The sequence below is a fragment of the Leptosomus discolor genome, chromosome 1, assembly GCF_034619465.1.
Source record: "Leptosomus discolor isolate bLepDis1 chromosome 1, bLepDis1.hap2, whole genome shotgun sequence".
In the NCBI taxonomy this organism is placed as follows: Eukaryota; Metazoa; Chordata; class Aves; order Leptosomiformes; family Leptosomidae; genus Leptosomus; species Leptosomus discolor.
In genome coordinates this window covers 161,827,431-161,841,023 of record NC_141391.1, presented here as the reverse complement: position 1 = coordinate 161,841,023, position 13,593 = coordinate 161,827,431, and the positions used below count along the sequence as shown (strand labels likewise).

Genomic DNA, 13,593 nt, shown 5'->3' with positions numbered 1-13,593 from the left:
CAGGCCCCGAGCGGCCGGCGGGGCAGGTGGGAAACGGGGGGAGAGAAGGGGCCAGGGCGGTACCCTAGGAAGGCAGCCCCGTGGCTCTCCGCAGCTCCGGGAAGGCCGAATCCTCAGAGAAGAGCAGCCCTGGACGAAAGTTGAAGCCTTTCTTTTTTTTTTTTTTTTTTTTTTTTTCCCCCCTGCTCAGTCCCTGAGGGAGGGGGAGGACTGCAAGCAGGAACTGAAAACAGTTGGGACTGAACTCGAGTTTAACTTCAGCAAACGAAAGAGAAAAAAACCAAAACCACCAGGCAACCTCATTTCTGGAGACTGGTGAGGGGACTGGAGCCTTTCTCTTATGAGGAAAGGCTGAGAGACCTGGGACTGTTTAGCCTGGAGAAGGCTGAGAGGGGACCTTATCAATGCTTACAAATACCTAAAGGGCAGGTGTCAAGAGGATGGGGCCAGGCTCTTTTCAGTGGTGCCCAGTGACAGGGCAAGGGGTAACGGGCACAAACTGGAGCGCAGGAAGTTCTGCCTCAACATGAGGAAAAACTTCTTTACTTTGGGGGTGGCAGAGCACTGGAACAGGCTGCCCAGGGAGGCTGTGGAGTCTCCTTCCCTGGAGACATTCAACACCCACCTGGACATGTTCCTGGGCAACCTGCTCTGGGTGAGCTTGCTTTATCAGGGGGTTGGACTAGATGATCCCCAAAGGTCCCTTCCAGCCCCTACTGCTCTATGATTCAGACATAGGCTGCTCTAAGCAGAAGCAGTTCCCATGAGCTGTGGCAGCAGAGGACATGGAAATGTCAGGCAGTGGAGTACATGCGGGATGTAGTTGGCTCTCAGGGTGGGCATGGGGCCAGGGAGGGCTTTGAAGATAAGGACATTTGGAGTTGCAGGCAGCACTTCACAGGAAGCCCTGGAAGAAGCAGAGGAAGGGTGCGATACAATCTCAGGAACCCACGACATCGAGGAGATAGATTGTCACGAGAGCTGGCTTGCATGCTTAGTGTGATGGTCTGACAAGGGGAGGGGGAGAAAGCACACTATTAAATGTTACTTTATTTTGCTGAACTTTTTTTTTTTCATTTCCAATTAGGCAAAGGAGGGGGGCAATAGCTACCTCTGTGGAAGACTGATCCATCACACAGATGTTCTGCTGGCAGTCCTAAATCGGTAGGAATCCCCTATTTTTTTTTAATGGGTTCTATGTTTCTTTCTCTAGTCAGCACCCTCCTTCTTCTATTCCATGGTTTTATTGTATCAGTCCGTGGCCCCAGAGCTGTAACAAGTGAAAAATAAATTCTCTCTGAATGGCTTGCACAGCTTCCCCGCTCTGGGCCTGAGATAAGCTGTGGTGTGAATCACTGGAAAAGCTGCTATGTAGAGAAAAAGGAAATGAAGTATTGTCTTGGTTTTGTAACAGCTGAGCTGGCTGTCCAGGATCCCCCAGACCTGCTTGACAGGGTCTTCCTGATGTATCCTAAGGGAGAGCAGGATCAGGGATGTTTTCTTAATTGTCTTTTATAGGCTCCGTGATCATACTCACTCCCTTCACAACTGCAGGTCAGACATAGAGTAGATAACCCCATGCTGTGGTCCCCTCTGATAAAACCATTCTGACCAGAAGTGCCTGAGAACACTTCCACTAACCAAACCCTGCTGCGACAGGCAAGGCTCGAACTGTAACAAACCCACCCCGCCTCCCTGCAGAGCGCCTTTCCAGCAGCAGCAGCGGGGCTCTGTTGATGCTGCTGAGCGCCCTGCATTCCTCTAGCTTCAGGCAGTGCCAGGCACCGCAGCTCGCTGAGCCCATCTTTCCATCCCCTGAAAGAGCTACAAGCTCTTCCTGGCTTCGTTCCACCAAGTGCCAGTCCCACTCGGTTAACCTCCAGCGGTCCCTCAGACGAGGCGTGGAGCCAGGCAGACTGACAGGCGGTCTCTGTGCATCCTCTGGAAGCTGCTCTAGCAGACACAAGCACAAGCAGCAACATATTCACATACCTGAAAACAGCCTGTAACTGCTGGAAGTGTTTGAAATGATAGATATATGCCTTAAAAGTCTGTCATTCCAACATGCCAATCACAGATTAAAAACAGACCAAACCCCAGTAACACACCGGATTCCTTTGCTGTGCTGTGAATTAGAACTGATTACAGAGATACTGCCCTGCCAGAGGTTCTCCTGTTGTGTATCACATCTATCTTAGCATATGTTCTGGGAAAGATTTAGGCTTTTGATAACAAGAAAGTAGGAGAGCTGCTGTTGACAGCTATGCTCACTGCGCTGCTGCTGGTAAACAGACACAAGCAAAAGTGCCAGCCCTAAAAATAAAAAGCAGCAGATTCTCTTGAAACCATCTCCTGTGGGCTGCTGCAATGCAGTGGCATCCTTGTCCTTTAATTTCCTAACGATATGGCTACCTCAAAGCCTTCAGAACTGGAGGCAGCAAGTTCTTAGCATGCATAACACTAATGGCAGCAGCTAGAAGAACAACAGCAGTTGCCCATTTAATCTCACTCTCCACTGCCCGCCTGAGCTGCGTGACTTTGGGACGGGAAACACAGTTTACTTTCGAGCAGTATCTAGGACACTAGAAACTCAACCCTCATTCAAACACGGCCTCTAATTCAACAAAGGGTAATTATTCCTGACTTCTAAACAGAATCACGTACGATGCCAAGCTGGACTGCCAGGACTCCTCTCTCAGTGGAAAGGAATGAGAGGGAGAGGTACAGAGGCAGATGGTGTAAGAAGCATGCTTTGTGTAGCTTTCCTGTTACGCACACAGGTTTTTCTCTTGCACCTGTTTCTACCACTCAAACACCAAACTATTTAAAGACAGCAAAAAGAGAGGGGAGAGAGGGTGTGGAAGGCAGATGAGATGCGATTCATTCTTTGCATTCTCTTCCCTAGTATCTTCAGGTCCTTGATTCCCACTTATAGGGGTAGTTTTCAACTGTTTTTTCTCTTTTAAGGCACTTGAAGAATCCAAAGTGGCTGGAGAGCTGGGAAAATTAGCATTTAAAGGGTTTTAATAAATTAAACCCCCTCAGGGAGTTTTCTGGAGAAACTGAACTCTATTAAAATTAAGGGCCAGGGCTCAGGCATCACTTGTGCTGAAATAACACACAGCCTCCAGCAAGGACAACTCCTCAGATGACCAAAGTTAATATTGGTTGAATGTTTACAAAAATAATCCTCCCCCTTCCTTTAAAAACATGTCAATCCACTTTAGACCATTCCTACTTCATAATAACTGGGAAAAAAAAAAAAAAAAAAGAGGGGTGGGAAGGCAAAAATGCAGCCTTCTAGGAAAGGAACTACAACTCAGGTTTATTCAATCTGTGGGGCAAGAGCTAGAAGGAATATTAGCTTGAATCTCTTTCCATATCCTGTGGAAACCCTGTAGAACAGCTCATTTTCTCCCTGTTCATCAGTTCGGCAGCCTGCTCTGTTCACTGTGCACAGTGCCTTTACAGAGCATGGAAAAAGATCTGCTCCCCACTGTTACCTGCAACAGCATGGACCAAAGAGAGCACAAGCCAACAGCAGCTGCCCAGATGCAATTATATTCTTCCACGGAGGAAAAATAAATGAGTACATCGATACTGAATGCTCACGAGGAAAATTCCACTCATTTATTAGATGTCTTGTCCTTGGTAGGATAGTTTGAGCCAAACGAGTCTGCTTATTTAAGTACAAAAAACCTTCAGAGTCAAGGGAGATTCCAGAAATGCCAGAACCCTGAACTCCCCTCCCTCCCTCACCACAAAGAGAATAATCTCTCCCACCCACTTCTCTGCTCAGGCCAATCACTGCATCCACAGAGTTTTTAGGGTCTCTGGCCCATCTTCTTCAGGGTTCGATTCAGCTGGAATTAGAGAAAGCAAAGGTCAGAATACATAGTGAATGACTGCTGTTCCCCTCAGCAGCCTTTATCCAGTGCATCTACACCTTCCTCTCCAACTCACTGACAAGAAGAGCTCTCGTGCAAGTGCAGGCAGTGTGCAAAGTGGAAGGGGAACTAGTAAAACTCCCTCCTCCTCTCCAAGACAGCAGAGGAAGACGTGGGGAGAAGAGAGGGTGCAAACTTCCAGCAGTGGTATTGCAACCCTGTATTGCTCAAGTCCCCAGATTTCAGGATTGTGCTGCCAGTTTCCAGTGCACAGCAGCCTCTGTCGGGAGAGCGGAGCAGTGACAGAATGTCACCTCCTGTCTGAGCACAACGCTGAAGTCATCTCTGCTCCAGAAATCTTTGAGGCCACACTTTCTAAAGCTGTAGTTATGAGGGTAGAGATACCATTTTGGTTGTGTTACCGACAGCGACACCACAGTTGTCTAGAGACAATGGACTCAGTGCCCTTGGACAGTAAAACCCTCCTCCTTTCCCGCTGTGGCTCAAACAAGCACTTCTCACACAAACCCACACCGTTCTTCAAAGGCCAGCAGCTGCTGCTTAAACCATCTGCCTTTGCCCAGTGCCTTGCAGAGCCGGGGCTCGCCCCAGCAAGGGGTCACACAGCTGTCTCACACAAGCGCGGCTCTTTCAGGGCCTGCGCAGCCCAATGCTTGCCCCGCTTTTCCTACAGAGCTACACGGCTGTCCTGCCCAGGCCTCACCTCCTCAAACTTGTGGATCTGGCGGATGAAGAAGTCTCCATAGCGTCGAGCAACCTTTGTGTCCGCGATATGGATCATGTCCTGGGGAGGGAACAGCAGGAGGTCAGGGAAAGGACTGAGCTAGCAGGGAGATAGCAAGCACTGCCAAACGTGAGGAGCAACCAAAGGGGCTTCACTCCAGCCCTGGTTCAGCATCACATACCTGACCTGTGCTAGTCCGACAGCAACCACTCAGTTCTGTGGGCTGCCCTCCCTACACCTTTGCCTGGGGTGGGTCCCAAATTCACATTGTATTCACTTCCCACATTCTTGCACACTCTGCCTATTGTTGCCTCTCTTTGCAGCAGTTTGACAGTCCCAACCCCAATTCATGCTCTGCTTCCCCCTACCAGCAGCTAAGAGCCGTGCTATCTACCAGGAAAGCAAGGCTGAGACACAGCGTAAGACCTTGCAGGAAGAGATCAGCACTAAGAAGCAAGAACAAGGTGCAAAACATTCTCCTTCCTAGCAAGAAACCTAATGGTTACTCCTATCTTCTTTGAAAATGAAGTCCTAAAAGACTCTTTGCTATGCCTCCTGCTGCCCAGAGCTCCAAGGGCAGGATGGTGACAGGACCATGCCTTATATTCAGGTTCCTCCTAGTGCAGACAGAGCTAAATGCTGCTGCAGTGAAAAATGGGCCCGTAACATGACCCAGCAAGATCCCTGCTTTGTCGAGCAAAGGAGACATGGGGGAGACCTACAAAGCTTACAATCCCACCTGACACACTGACAGCACTATCTGTCATCCCATTGTCACCTCCCGAGAACACTGACAGACAAACAGTTCCCTCTGTCCTGGAGAAAACGTTCAGGACCTTTGTTTTCTGGGTACAACCACTGCCAAAGCTGCCTGTGACATCCCATCACTGCTCATCCACTGACACTCCTATTATAGCAGGGCTACGGCTTCACTGTGGGCAGCCAAGCCTTTCACATGGCAGAGAAGGAAGGGATGTTTCCCAAGACTGGAGCAAAACTAGGTGCTGCCACTTCCAGAATTTCCCACGTGAAGGAATTTCCTAGCCAGCAAGGGGCAGACACCAACCTTGTCAATATAGAAGTCGACTTCAGAGGCAGACTGGAACTCCCCATCCAGGGCAGATATGCCACTGGTCCACACCAGGTTCTTCATCTTATGCTTGAAGACGAGCAGCTGAATACGAAACTCCTGCTCTGTGAGGTCTAAGAAGCCAGCCAGCTTTGCCACGGGCATGGTGGTGTAGAGCTTAAGGAAGCTACGGATGGTGGAAAGCTGGGCCTGCTGCTGAACCTCATCAGCAAAGACCTTCAGCTGCTGCAGGAAGGGCTCCTTGTGGTAGTTGGGGTGCACGTTGTCGTAATTGGGCACCACAGGGGAGAGGAACTTGGGGCAAGCGTAACTGAAGAGCTCCTCATAGACTTGTGCGTCACCCTTCTGCATGCGCAGCATCTTATCCCCGTACTTCTCTCGCAGCTGCAGGTGGATGCTCTCATCTATGCGCATGGGGTACATGGTGAGGGCGATGGCCAGGAGGGCGTGCATCTGCTCGTTCTGCTTGTTAATCTGAGACAGAGAGGACAACCTGTTAGCTTGTCAACTGCAGAGGGAGCTGGGAGCGGTGTTTTTCAGAAACAGACTCTTTACCCAGAGCACCGAGGGTCCTCATGCGCAAAGGGGACAGCACAAAGCAGCAGTGCCTCGGGGCAAAGCCGTAACAAGGCTCTCATCAATGAAAAATCGAGGGCTGGTCAAGAGGAGAGTACAGACTGAATATACCCACAGCCATACAGAACCTGGATGGCCAGCAGCAGGTTTGACTGCTTTGGTGCAAAAAAAGTGCAGAGGAGAAGGGAAGGCAGATGCTTTAACAACCATTTCCTGGCAAGGGACAGTTATCAGGGAGGCCAGTGAAGAGAAGACGGAGAAGGAAGATTTATCTAAGTGTGGGATGAAACAGACAGCTGCGTGGCTGAAACAGACATCAAATTTTTGAAGTGTCATGGAATTAAGAACGGCAGGATTTGGCTACACAAAGAGTTAGAAATGAATCATAAGGATGAAAAGGAGACAGTAGCAGCAGGGGGTAAAAGAGGCACCACAGACAGCTTAGGTGGAAAGAGAAAGGAGCTTTGTTTCAGCCATGCTGAATTAAAACAGCCTGTGAATGATTATCTGATAATGGAAACACATCTGACAATGGCAGTAACCTGAAATGCAGGACTGGACTAGGAACAGGGCTGAGTTTGAAGAAGCATTGACAAGAATACCATTAGCAGCTGATATGCATTAACAAAACTGCCTCGAGGGAGAGGGCAGATGGAGCCAGGGCAACTCTACAGTGAACAACCAAAGGAACTAGTAACACAGCTAAGAGAAAATATTGCCACACAAGGCAAAGGAGTTCAAAGGATCCCCAGTCACCACCATCACCAACAGAGCCCAGGCAAATAAGGCTGGACTATTAGATGTAGGTTATCGGGTGACAGAGGAGGGGCAGGAAAGACGACAACAGCTTTTTTCTTTTGGGAAGTCTAGACCTATTCCATCTCTTACCATCTCATACTTGTAGGTCGTCCTCTGAAACATGCTCTTGGTCCTCTGGATGTAGAGGAGGATGTTGGCAAAGACACGGATGGCGTCCTGGTAACGCCGCATCATGAGGTACGCGAAGCCCACGTAGTAATAGGTGGTCACCTGGCACTCAGGCACCCGGGAGTACATGCTCTGAGAAGGAAGGATCAACATGCTACATTAGAGGGGAGATAACCACCTTTGATCCAAACAGCTTGCTACCCAGAGTCCAGCCACCTCTGCTTTCACTCCCATCTCAAATACAGAAAGGAGAGGGTTAATTCAGGATACTTCACCTCCCATCCATGCCTGCAGCAGCTTCCTCACTGTTTATTAGACCATCCCATTTCCTATGTTCAGCTTCCTGCAAGCAGAGACTCTTGCACTGTGCCCAATATGACTTTGCTCAGTTCCCTTTCCCCGCTGTTTCACTGTATGTCCTGTGCCAGACAGCACATACACAGACCCGTGCCAAGCCTTGGGCCAAACCCGTGTTGCAGCTGGACTTCTGTTAGCCACTGTTATCGCAAGTAGCACTCGATTCTAGGGCAAAAACATGCAAGGTGGGAGCGGGCACAGTGAGAATGAGAGTCAAAACACAAGAAGGAGCCATTGACTAAGGTGAGAACAACGTGTTCAGCTACAACTGTGCTACTGCTTACAGTTCAAATAATATTCCCTATAACAACACAGCAAAGCTCCTAAAACCCCAGGCATTTGGCATTACCATATGGCTTGATTTAATGCCAAAGCTCCAGCTACAAACTCCTGACAACTACAACAGCTACAAACAGCTCCTCAGCTGGAAGATTCATTACGGCAGCCTTTCACCAACATGTTTGAAGAGAGGCACTTGGAAAACTGCAATGGAGGGTTTAAAACATGTTGCATTACCTTCTTGTTGAGCTCTATGTTCTCCAGAACCTTGATTGCTTGGTAGTAATCCCCCAGCAGAGAGTGCAGACGCAGTAGCCCAACCAGGCTGAAATAGCCCAGCATCTTGTAGAGGGAGTGGCGACCATATTCGCCAGCCACGCTTTCAGGATCACCTAGTCAGAAAAGGAACCATGATGCTTTCCTCCAAGAAAACAGGCTCCCCCTTCAACACCTCTATGTTCACAAGGAAAGGGAGCAAGACCTCAAGTGTAATCATCAGCATTTCTCACATAAAGCCAACAGAACCTGCTCCCAGTCAATCCATCCACTGATTAAGGGTTTGATCCAGCCCCCAAATGAAGCTAACAGAGCTCAGTCAAATCAAAGCAAGGCAGCACAGGCACCGGTCTTGCTTGGCATCACCCAGCTAGCTCACCTCCACTTGTATAGACCTCCAGCTGTCGGTTGATGTTGGATTTGTCCACCAGAGAGTGCAGCACGTTAAGGACACTGTGGACATTCCAGATCTTGGGGTTGGAACGAAGGAAATCAATCTCCTCTTCAGATTTCTTGGCTGTCTTGCAGCGGTACTGGCTGAAAGACTGGAACTACAGGAAAAAGCAGAGATTCAATGATGAGAAGCTAGTTGGGAGATGTTCAGTGCTAAGTGCACTAAGCTCACAAGTCAGTCACAAATGCATTACAATAAGCTACAAGTCGCATGAAAAAAAGTATCATCTGAGATCACCTGGCAATCAAAACAGCAAATTAAACCACCATTAAAGCACCTAGGGAAAATCCGATACAATGCTGACAATCTGAAGGAAAAGGCTAGAAAACAGAACGAAGAGAAAAATCTCTTGGACAATTAGGACAGGTAACTAAACACAAATTTGCTGTCTGAACAGGTAGCAAAGAGAGTGATCAAAATATATCTGTACACACACATCTTTTTCTACGTACGCACACATCCTTTTTCATATAAGCCCGACAAGACTCTAATTGAGGAATTCCAGGCAGCTCTATAATAAAAAGTTACAGGAAAAGGAATCTGTAGAGAAAACCCAGTAGCATTTGAGATCTGTATTACTGCACTCCAAACAATAAGGGGAAAAATATTTCCTAACATCAAGATCCTAGACCACAGATTTCAAATCAGGTCAGCAATCTCTCAGTGGAAGCATAAAGGCCCTACTGACTAAGAAATACAAAACTAAAGTAAAAGCATAGAACACAATAAAACTAGTTTGAACAAGTATCTTAATAAGGTCTTTGTGATTATAGCAGATTTCAGTCAAACTGTTTTGCACAAGTTAGGCAGAAACGAAGGCGAGTTTAGAAAAAAAAAAAAATCCCCTAAACAGCAACTGAAACAGAAACATCAATAGAAGCCCAGGACTCTGCAAAGAGCTCCCTGTAACTTTAAAATCTGTACATTTACAACTACTTCATCTACATGGTGACCCCTGAATAACAATGCTCACCAAAGTTTTCTGACCTGCAATGGCACCCTAGGTATGAAAATCACAGGCAGTGAGGAGATGGAAAGTTTATAGCGCTAACAGAGGCAAGGCCACCCCAAAATGGCCAGGTCTTATAGTCATACCTGGTATATGAATTCATCAATGATATCCCAGAGCCATTGGTTGGGCAGTTCCAGAGGAGCAGGGCCATCAGCATCTGCAGAGCATACGTTAACAGATGAGAGGCTTAATACCTTGAGCAAGAACAGTGGGAGAACTGGAGGAAGAGACAAACTAAAGAACACAAGAATTTCCCTGAAACAGGAGATGCAGCAGCAGATGAACGAAGCTTCCAGCAGGGCAGTGATATGCAGCTTCAGCTACCTCAACTGCCTGCGCTATTAAAGAATACGAGTGCATACGGGGTTAATCTCTAGACCGTGACTGCTCAGCAGCGGTGATTCTCAGAAGCTGCAAGCTGCGCACAGACTGCAGGAGTTTATCCTAACCGATCTATTCTCCACAAGGAATCTGGCAGGGAGTCACAAACACTAAAATTTGTCCAAGGGGAGTCAGCAACTGTAAGCAGTTATGAAACATCGCAAGCTTACAGCTTCATTTTGCTTTTTCATAAAGACAGGTGAAGCAATTCTCAGCAAGACAGAAAGCTAAATAAGTTTTATTCTTTACACTACTTCAGAAAGCACTGGAAACTATTTCTGCTTTTTGCGGTTTTAAATGCATGGATGTAAAGTGCTCTTCATTCAACAAACTCAAACATATGGAAAGCTCATAGGCTCCTTCTCCCTATATGATCTAGAAACAAACATGTTCTAGCTCTTCTGACCCCTCCTCCAGCTCTGCCCTCTTCGCCCTCTCACCCACTCCAAAATTCACAAACCAGAAACGAACTGGAGCAACTCACTGAGGATGTAGTTGAAGAGATTGCAGTAGTTGTAATAGGATTCAAATCTCTGCTCCAACGTGGGCCCGCCCTGCAATGAGAAGTCGGCACCGTCTGCTCAGCTTCAAGCACGGCAGGAGCCAGTTTACGGGCAACAGCGTATGAAAGACAGTCAACAGTCACAGCGGTGAAGGGTCTATTTCAGAAATGTTACAGCCAACATTCAACCAGGACACCCACAGGCATCACCCAGAAAACCTGAAACTGTATCACTACTGTGCCATAGAACAGGGCTGACTTTTCACATACAAGTAGCTTCTCCCAGGACGACTGAGCATTCAAACCCATTGTGAATAGGATGCACTAACCCTCCTCGTCCTCCTCTCAGCTGTCCAGGACTTAAGAGCTTCCTATTACCTTCAACTTTCCTTCCTTCTCCCCTCAAGAGAAGCCTTAATAGATCAACAATTCTGCTTCCAGACAGTATTTCTAAACATTTTCAAAGACCAGTAAACACAGTAGGGAATCACTCTTCCTAGAATCACCTTCCTTGTTTCACCTGGAGGCACTCGAGGGTAGTCTGAGAATCACTAACAGCACAGCTTGAGAAACCAGTTTCTCCTGTTAAAGCCTGACTCGGATTAATACAGCAACCTTTTTAAAGTGCCCATTTCTCCACCCTCTGGTCCATACCAAAACTGCAGTTACTGCTTATTTACCCCATAAGTCATGCCTCTGTTCAGCTTCTTCCCTTAACAAACCAAGAACTACTGTGGTTTTCCTACTGACTTCAAATAAGCCTAAGAAAAAAAAGTGGGGTTTGTTTTGTTTTATAGAGCATTATTCCTTCTATTTCCTTCTCCTGTATGCTTTATGGTGCCCATGCTTCCCTCTCCACAGGGCACTCTGACCTCATGTGTTTTTTTAATCACTAATAATGCATCCTCTTCTCATGACAGCCCTTCTCACCCACCTGCTAATCTGAAGAACAGAGAGCCACAAAGAAACACACAAAACCAATCGATCTACAGGTCTTGCAATTCCAGCTTTATCAAAAAGAAAATTCAATTACCTCCCAACACCTCCTTCTTCTCCAACTCGTTAACCACTACATTTGATGTCAGCAACAAACTTTTACCCAACAGCAGTCCTGAAAACTCAGACCAGGTCTTCTGATTCATATAAGCTGCCACAGGAACCCGTACACTCATTACACCAAGACTGAGGAGACAGCTAACAAGCCTCAGAAAGCCAGTCAGGTCTTTCTTGCTTTTCACCAATCAGCAAATCCTTACTAAACTAACAAAAGGCAAGAATTTTAAGTTTCCCTAAAAGCAACCTGACTTCTAGCTCATAAGCCCATCCAATCCCATCTTCCAAAAATTATGGAACCACTGATGCTGCAGTGGCAGGAAGATCTGCCCAGTTTTATGGCACAGAGAAGCCAGCATGCAACCAACAGGGAGACACAGGACAAACACTCACGCTGACTTTGGCGTAGATGTGCCTGTAATACAGCTCCTTGTACAGGATGAGGAAAACAGCATCTGGAAAAGATGAGAGAACTGGCCATTAGCAAGCCACAGGGTGCAGGTAACTGGATCTCTTGGATATACCAGTGGTGCTCCTCCTGCCACAGTAATAAAAGGAGGCACAAAAGGATACTTCATTCAAGTTTGACTTCTTGCCAGGCACCTGCTGAAGGAGTTGCCAGAGTGAATCAGGCAGCAGCAACACTGTGCACCTGCTCACTCATGTATCAAAACTGATTTAGTTCCTTCTCTCTCTGACAAGCAAAAAGAAAGCAAAAGACTTACCGTTTCCAACCTGAGGGGCAATGGCCTCGGCCTCTGGCCATGGTGTATTCTTAAAAAACCTTTCTGTCAGCTTTGTCCAGCTGAAAGGTAAACACACATGCGGCATAAGAAACCATTTCTCAGTATGATGGTGCTGGAGTTAGAGATCACAATATAGAGGCCTTGGACTTGAAAGTAGACCACCACCACCACCCCCCCTTTTAGTAAGTCCAGTATTGAAGCAAAGAATGAGAATTGCAAACTAAGCAACTAAAGTCTTCAGTTCATCCCTGAAGTATGGAGCAGTTGCATGTGTTACTTTCACACTCCCTTTATGGCAAAGTGACACAGCTACGAGCAGCAGTGTGAGTATCTGTAGGGAATAGACACAGCAATTACACCTCACAGCTTTCTGCAAACTGCATAACTAGCACTACTGAGGTCACTTTTTGCTGCCTCCATACCTGTTAGGCCCAGGACTGGTATTTTCCTTCATACAGGTCACACCTCACCTATACTTACGTTAGCCTAATGGTCTAGAAATATCTGGTTTTTTTTTCCCCAGTAATCAAATCAAACCTCATGATGTATTTTAGAGAAAACCCAAGTTTGGAACAACACAGATAGCAGTCAGCCTTTCTTTTAAAGAGCAGGGTGCGCTTTCATCACGGTTTAAACAGCGATTCCCCCTTACAGGAAGGATGGATTTGTACCTGTTTTCATAGATGTCCTGGATCTCGTACACCTTCTGGTCAATAACGTCACTGGAAACACGGCTGGCCTGGAGCTCGTACACCTTCTGGTCAATGAGATCCGACACCGTCTTGTGAAAATACTGAATGAAGTTTTTGATCACTTCGGGGATCACCTGGTAGGTCTGCTGCTCGTACTGGCGCTCATAGGCCAGGTCTTGCTTCGGGTCTCCTGAGAGGAAAGGGCAGCAGTGAGGCAGCTGCCGCACAGGCCCGGGCCAGCCCGGCCCTACGGACTCAGCCGGCCGTCAGCAGGCCCGCTGCACCCGAGAGGGCCCCCGCGGCCGAGGCCCGCACTCACCCGTGTGCATATCATAGTCGTTGGAGTAGGCGTAGGGGTCGTAGGCGGCCTGTGGAGAGAGGGCGGCAGCGAGTCACCGTGACCAGCCCGGACACGACCCTCCCGCTCCCCCCTCCGCCGCCCCGGGACCCCAGCCCCGCACCTCGTTGTCGTAGTCCTCCCCCGGGTAGGCCATGGCGGCGGCGCGGCGCGGCAGGGAAAGGGCTCCGGGCGGCAACGCGGGCCCGGCGCGGAGCGGGCAGGAAGAGGGGGTGGGACCAGGGGCGGGGCTCGGGCCGGCCGGCCGGAAAGGGCTGC

The 13,593-nt window shown here is 48.1% G+C and overlaps 1 protein-coding gene across 2 annotated transcripts; it reads right to left on the bottom strand.

The window, feature by feature from the left end:
- Nucleotides 1–3,608: 3,608 nt before the first annotated feature.
- Nucleotides 3,609–13,500, bottom strand: EIF3L (eukaryotic translation initiation factor 3 subunit L). Of its 2 annotated transcripts, XM_086468967.1 has the most exons (13): nt 13,439–13,500; nt 13,297–13,345; nt 12,957–13,167; nt 12,265–12,344; nt 11,933–11,994; nt 10,469–10,538; nt 9,687–9,760; nt 8,517–8,688; nt 8,099–8,253; nt 7,187–7,357; nt 5,699–6,196; nt 4,612–4,692; nt 3,609–3,863 (listed from the first exon to the last, which is right to left on the bottom strand). In XM_086468967.1, exons 1-13 carry the CDS (start codon nt 13,469–13,471, stop codon nt 3,825–3,827), a joined length of 1,695 nt encoding a protein of 564 aa, XP_086325093.1. In that variant the 5' UTR covers nt 13,472–13,500; the 3' UTR covers nt 3,609–3,824. The 2 variants fall into 2 exon arrangements, with proteins under 2 accessions (XP_086325093.1, XP_086325102.1); XM_086468976.1 differs by lacking the exons at nt 9,687–9,760; nt 10,469–10,538.
- Nucleotides 13,501–13,593: the final 93 nt, after the last annotated feature.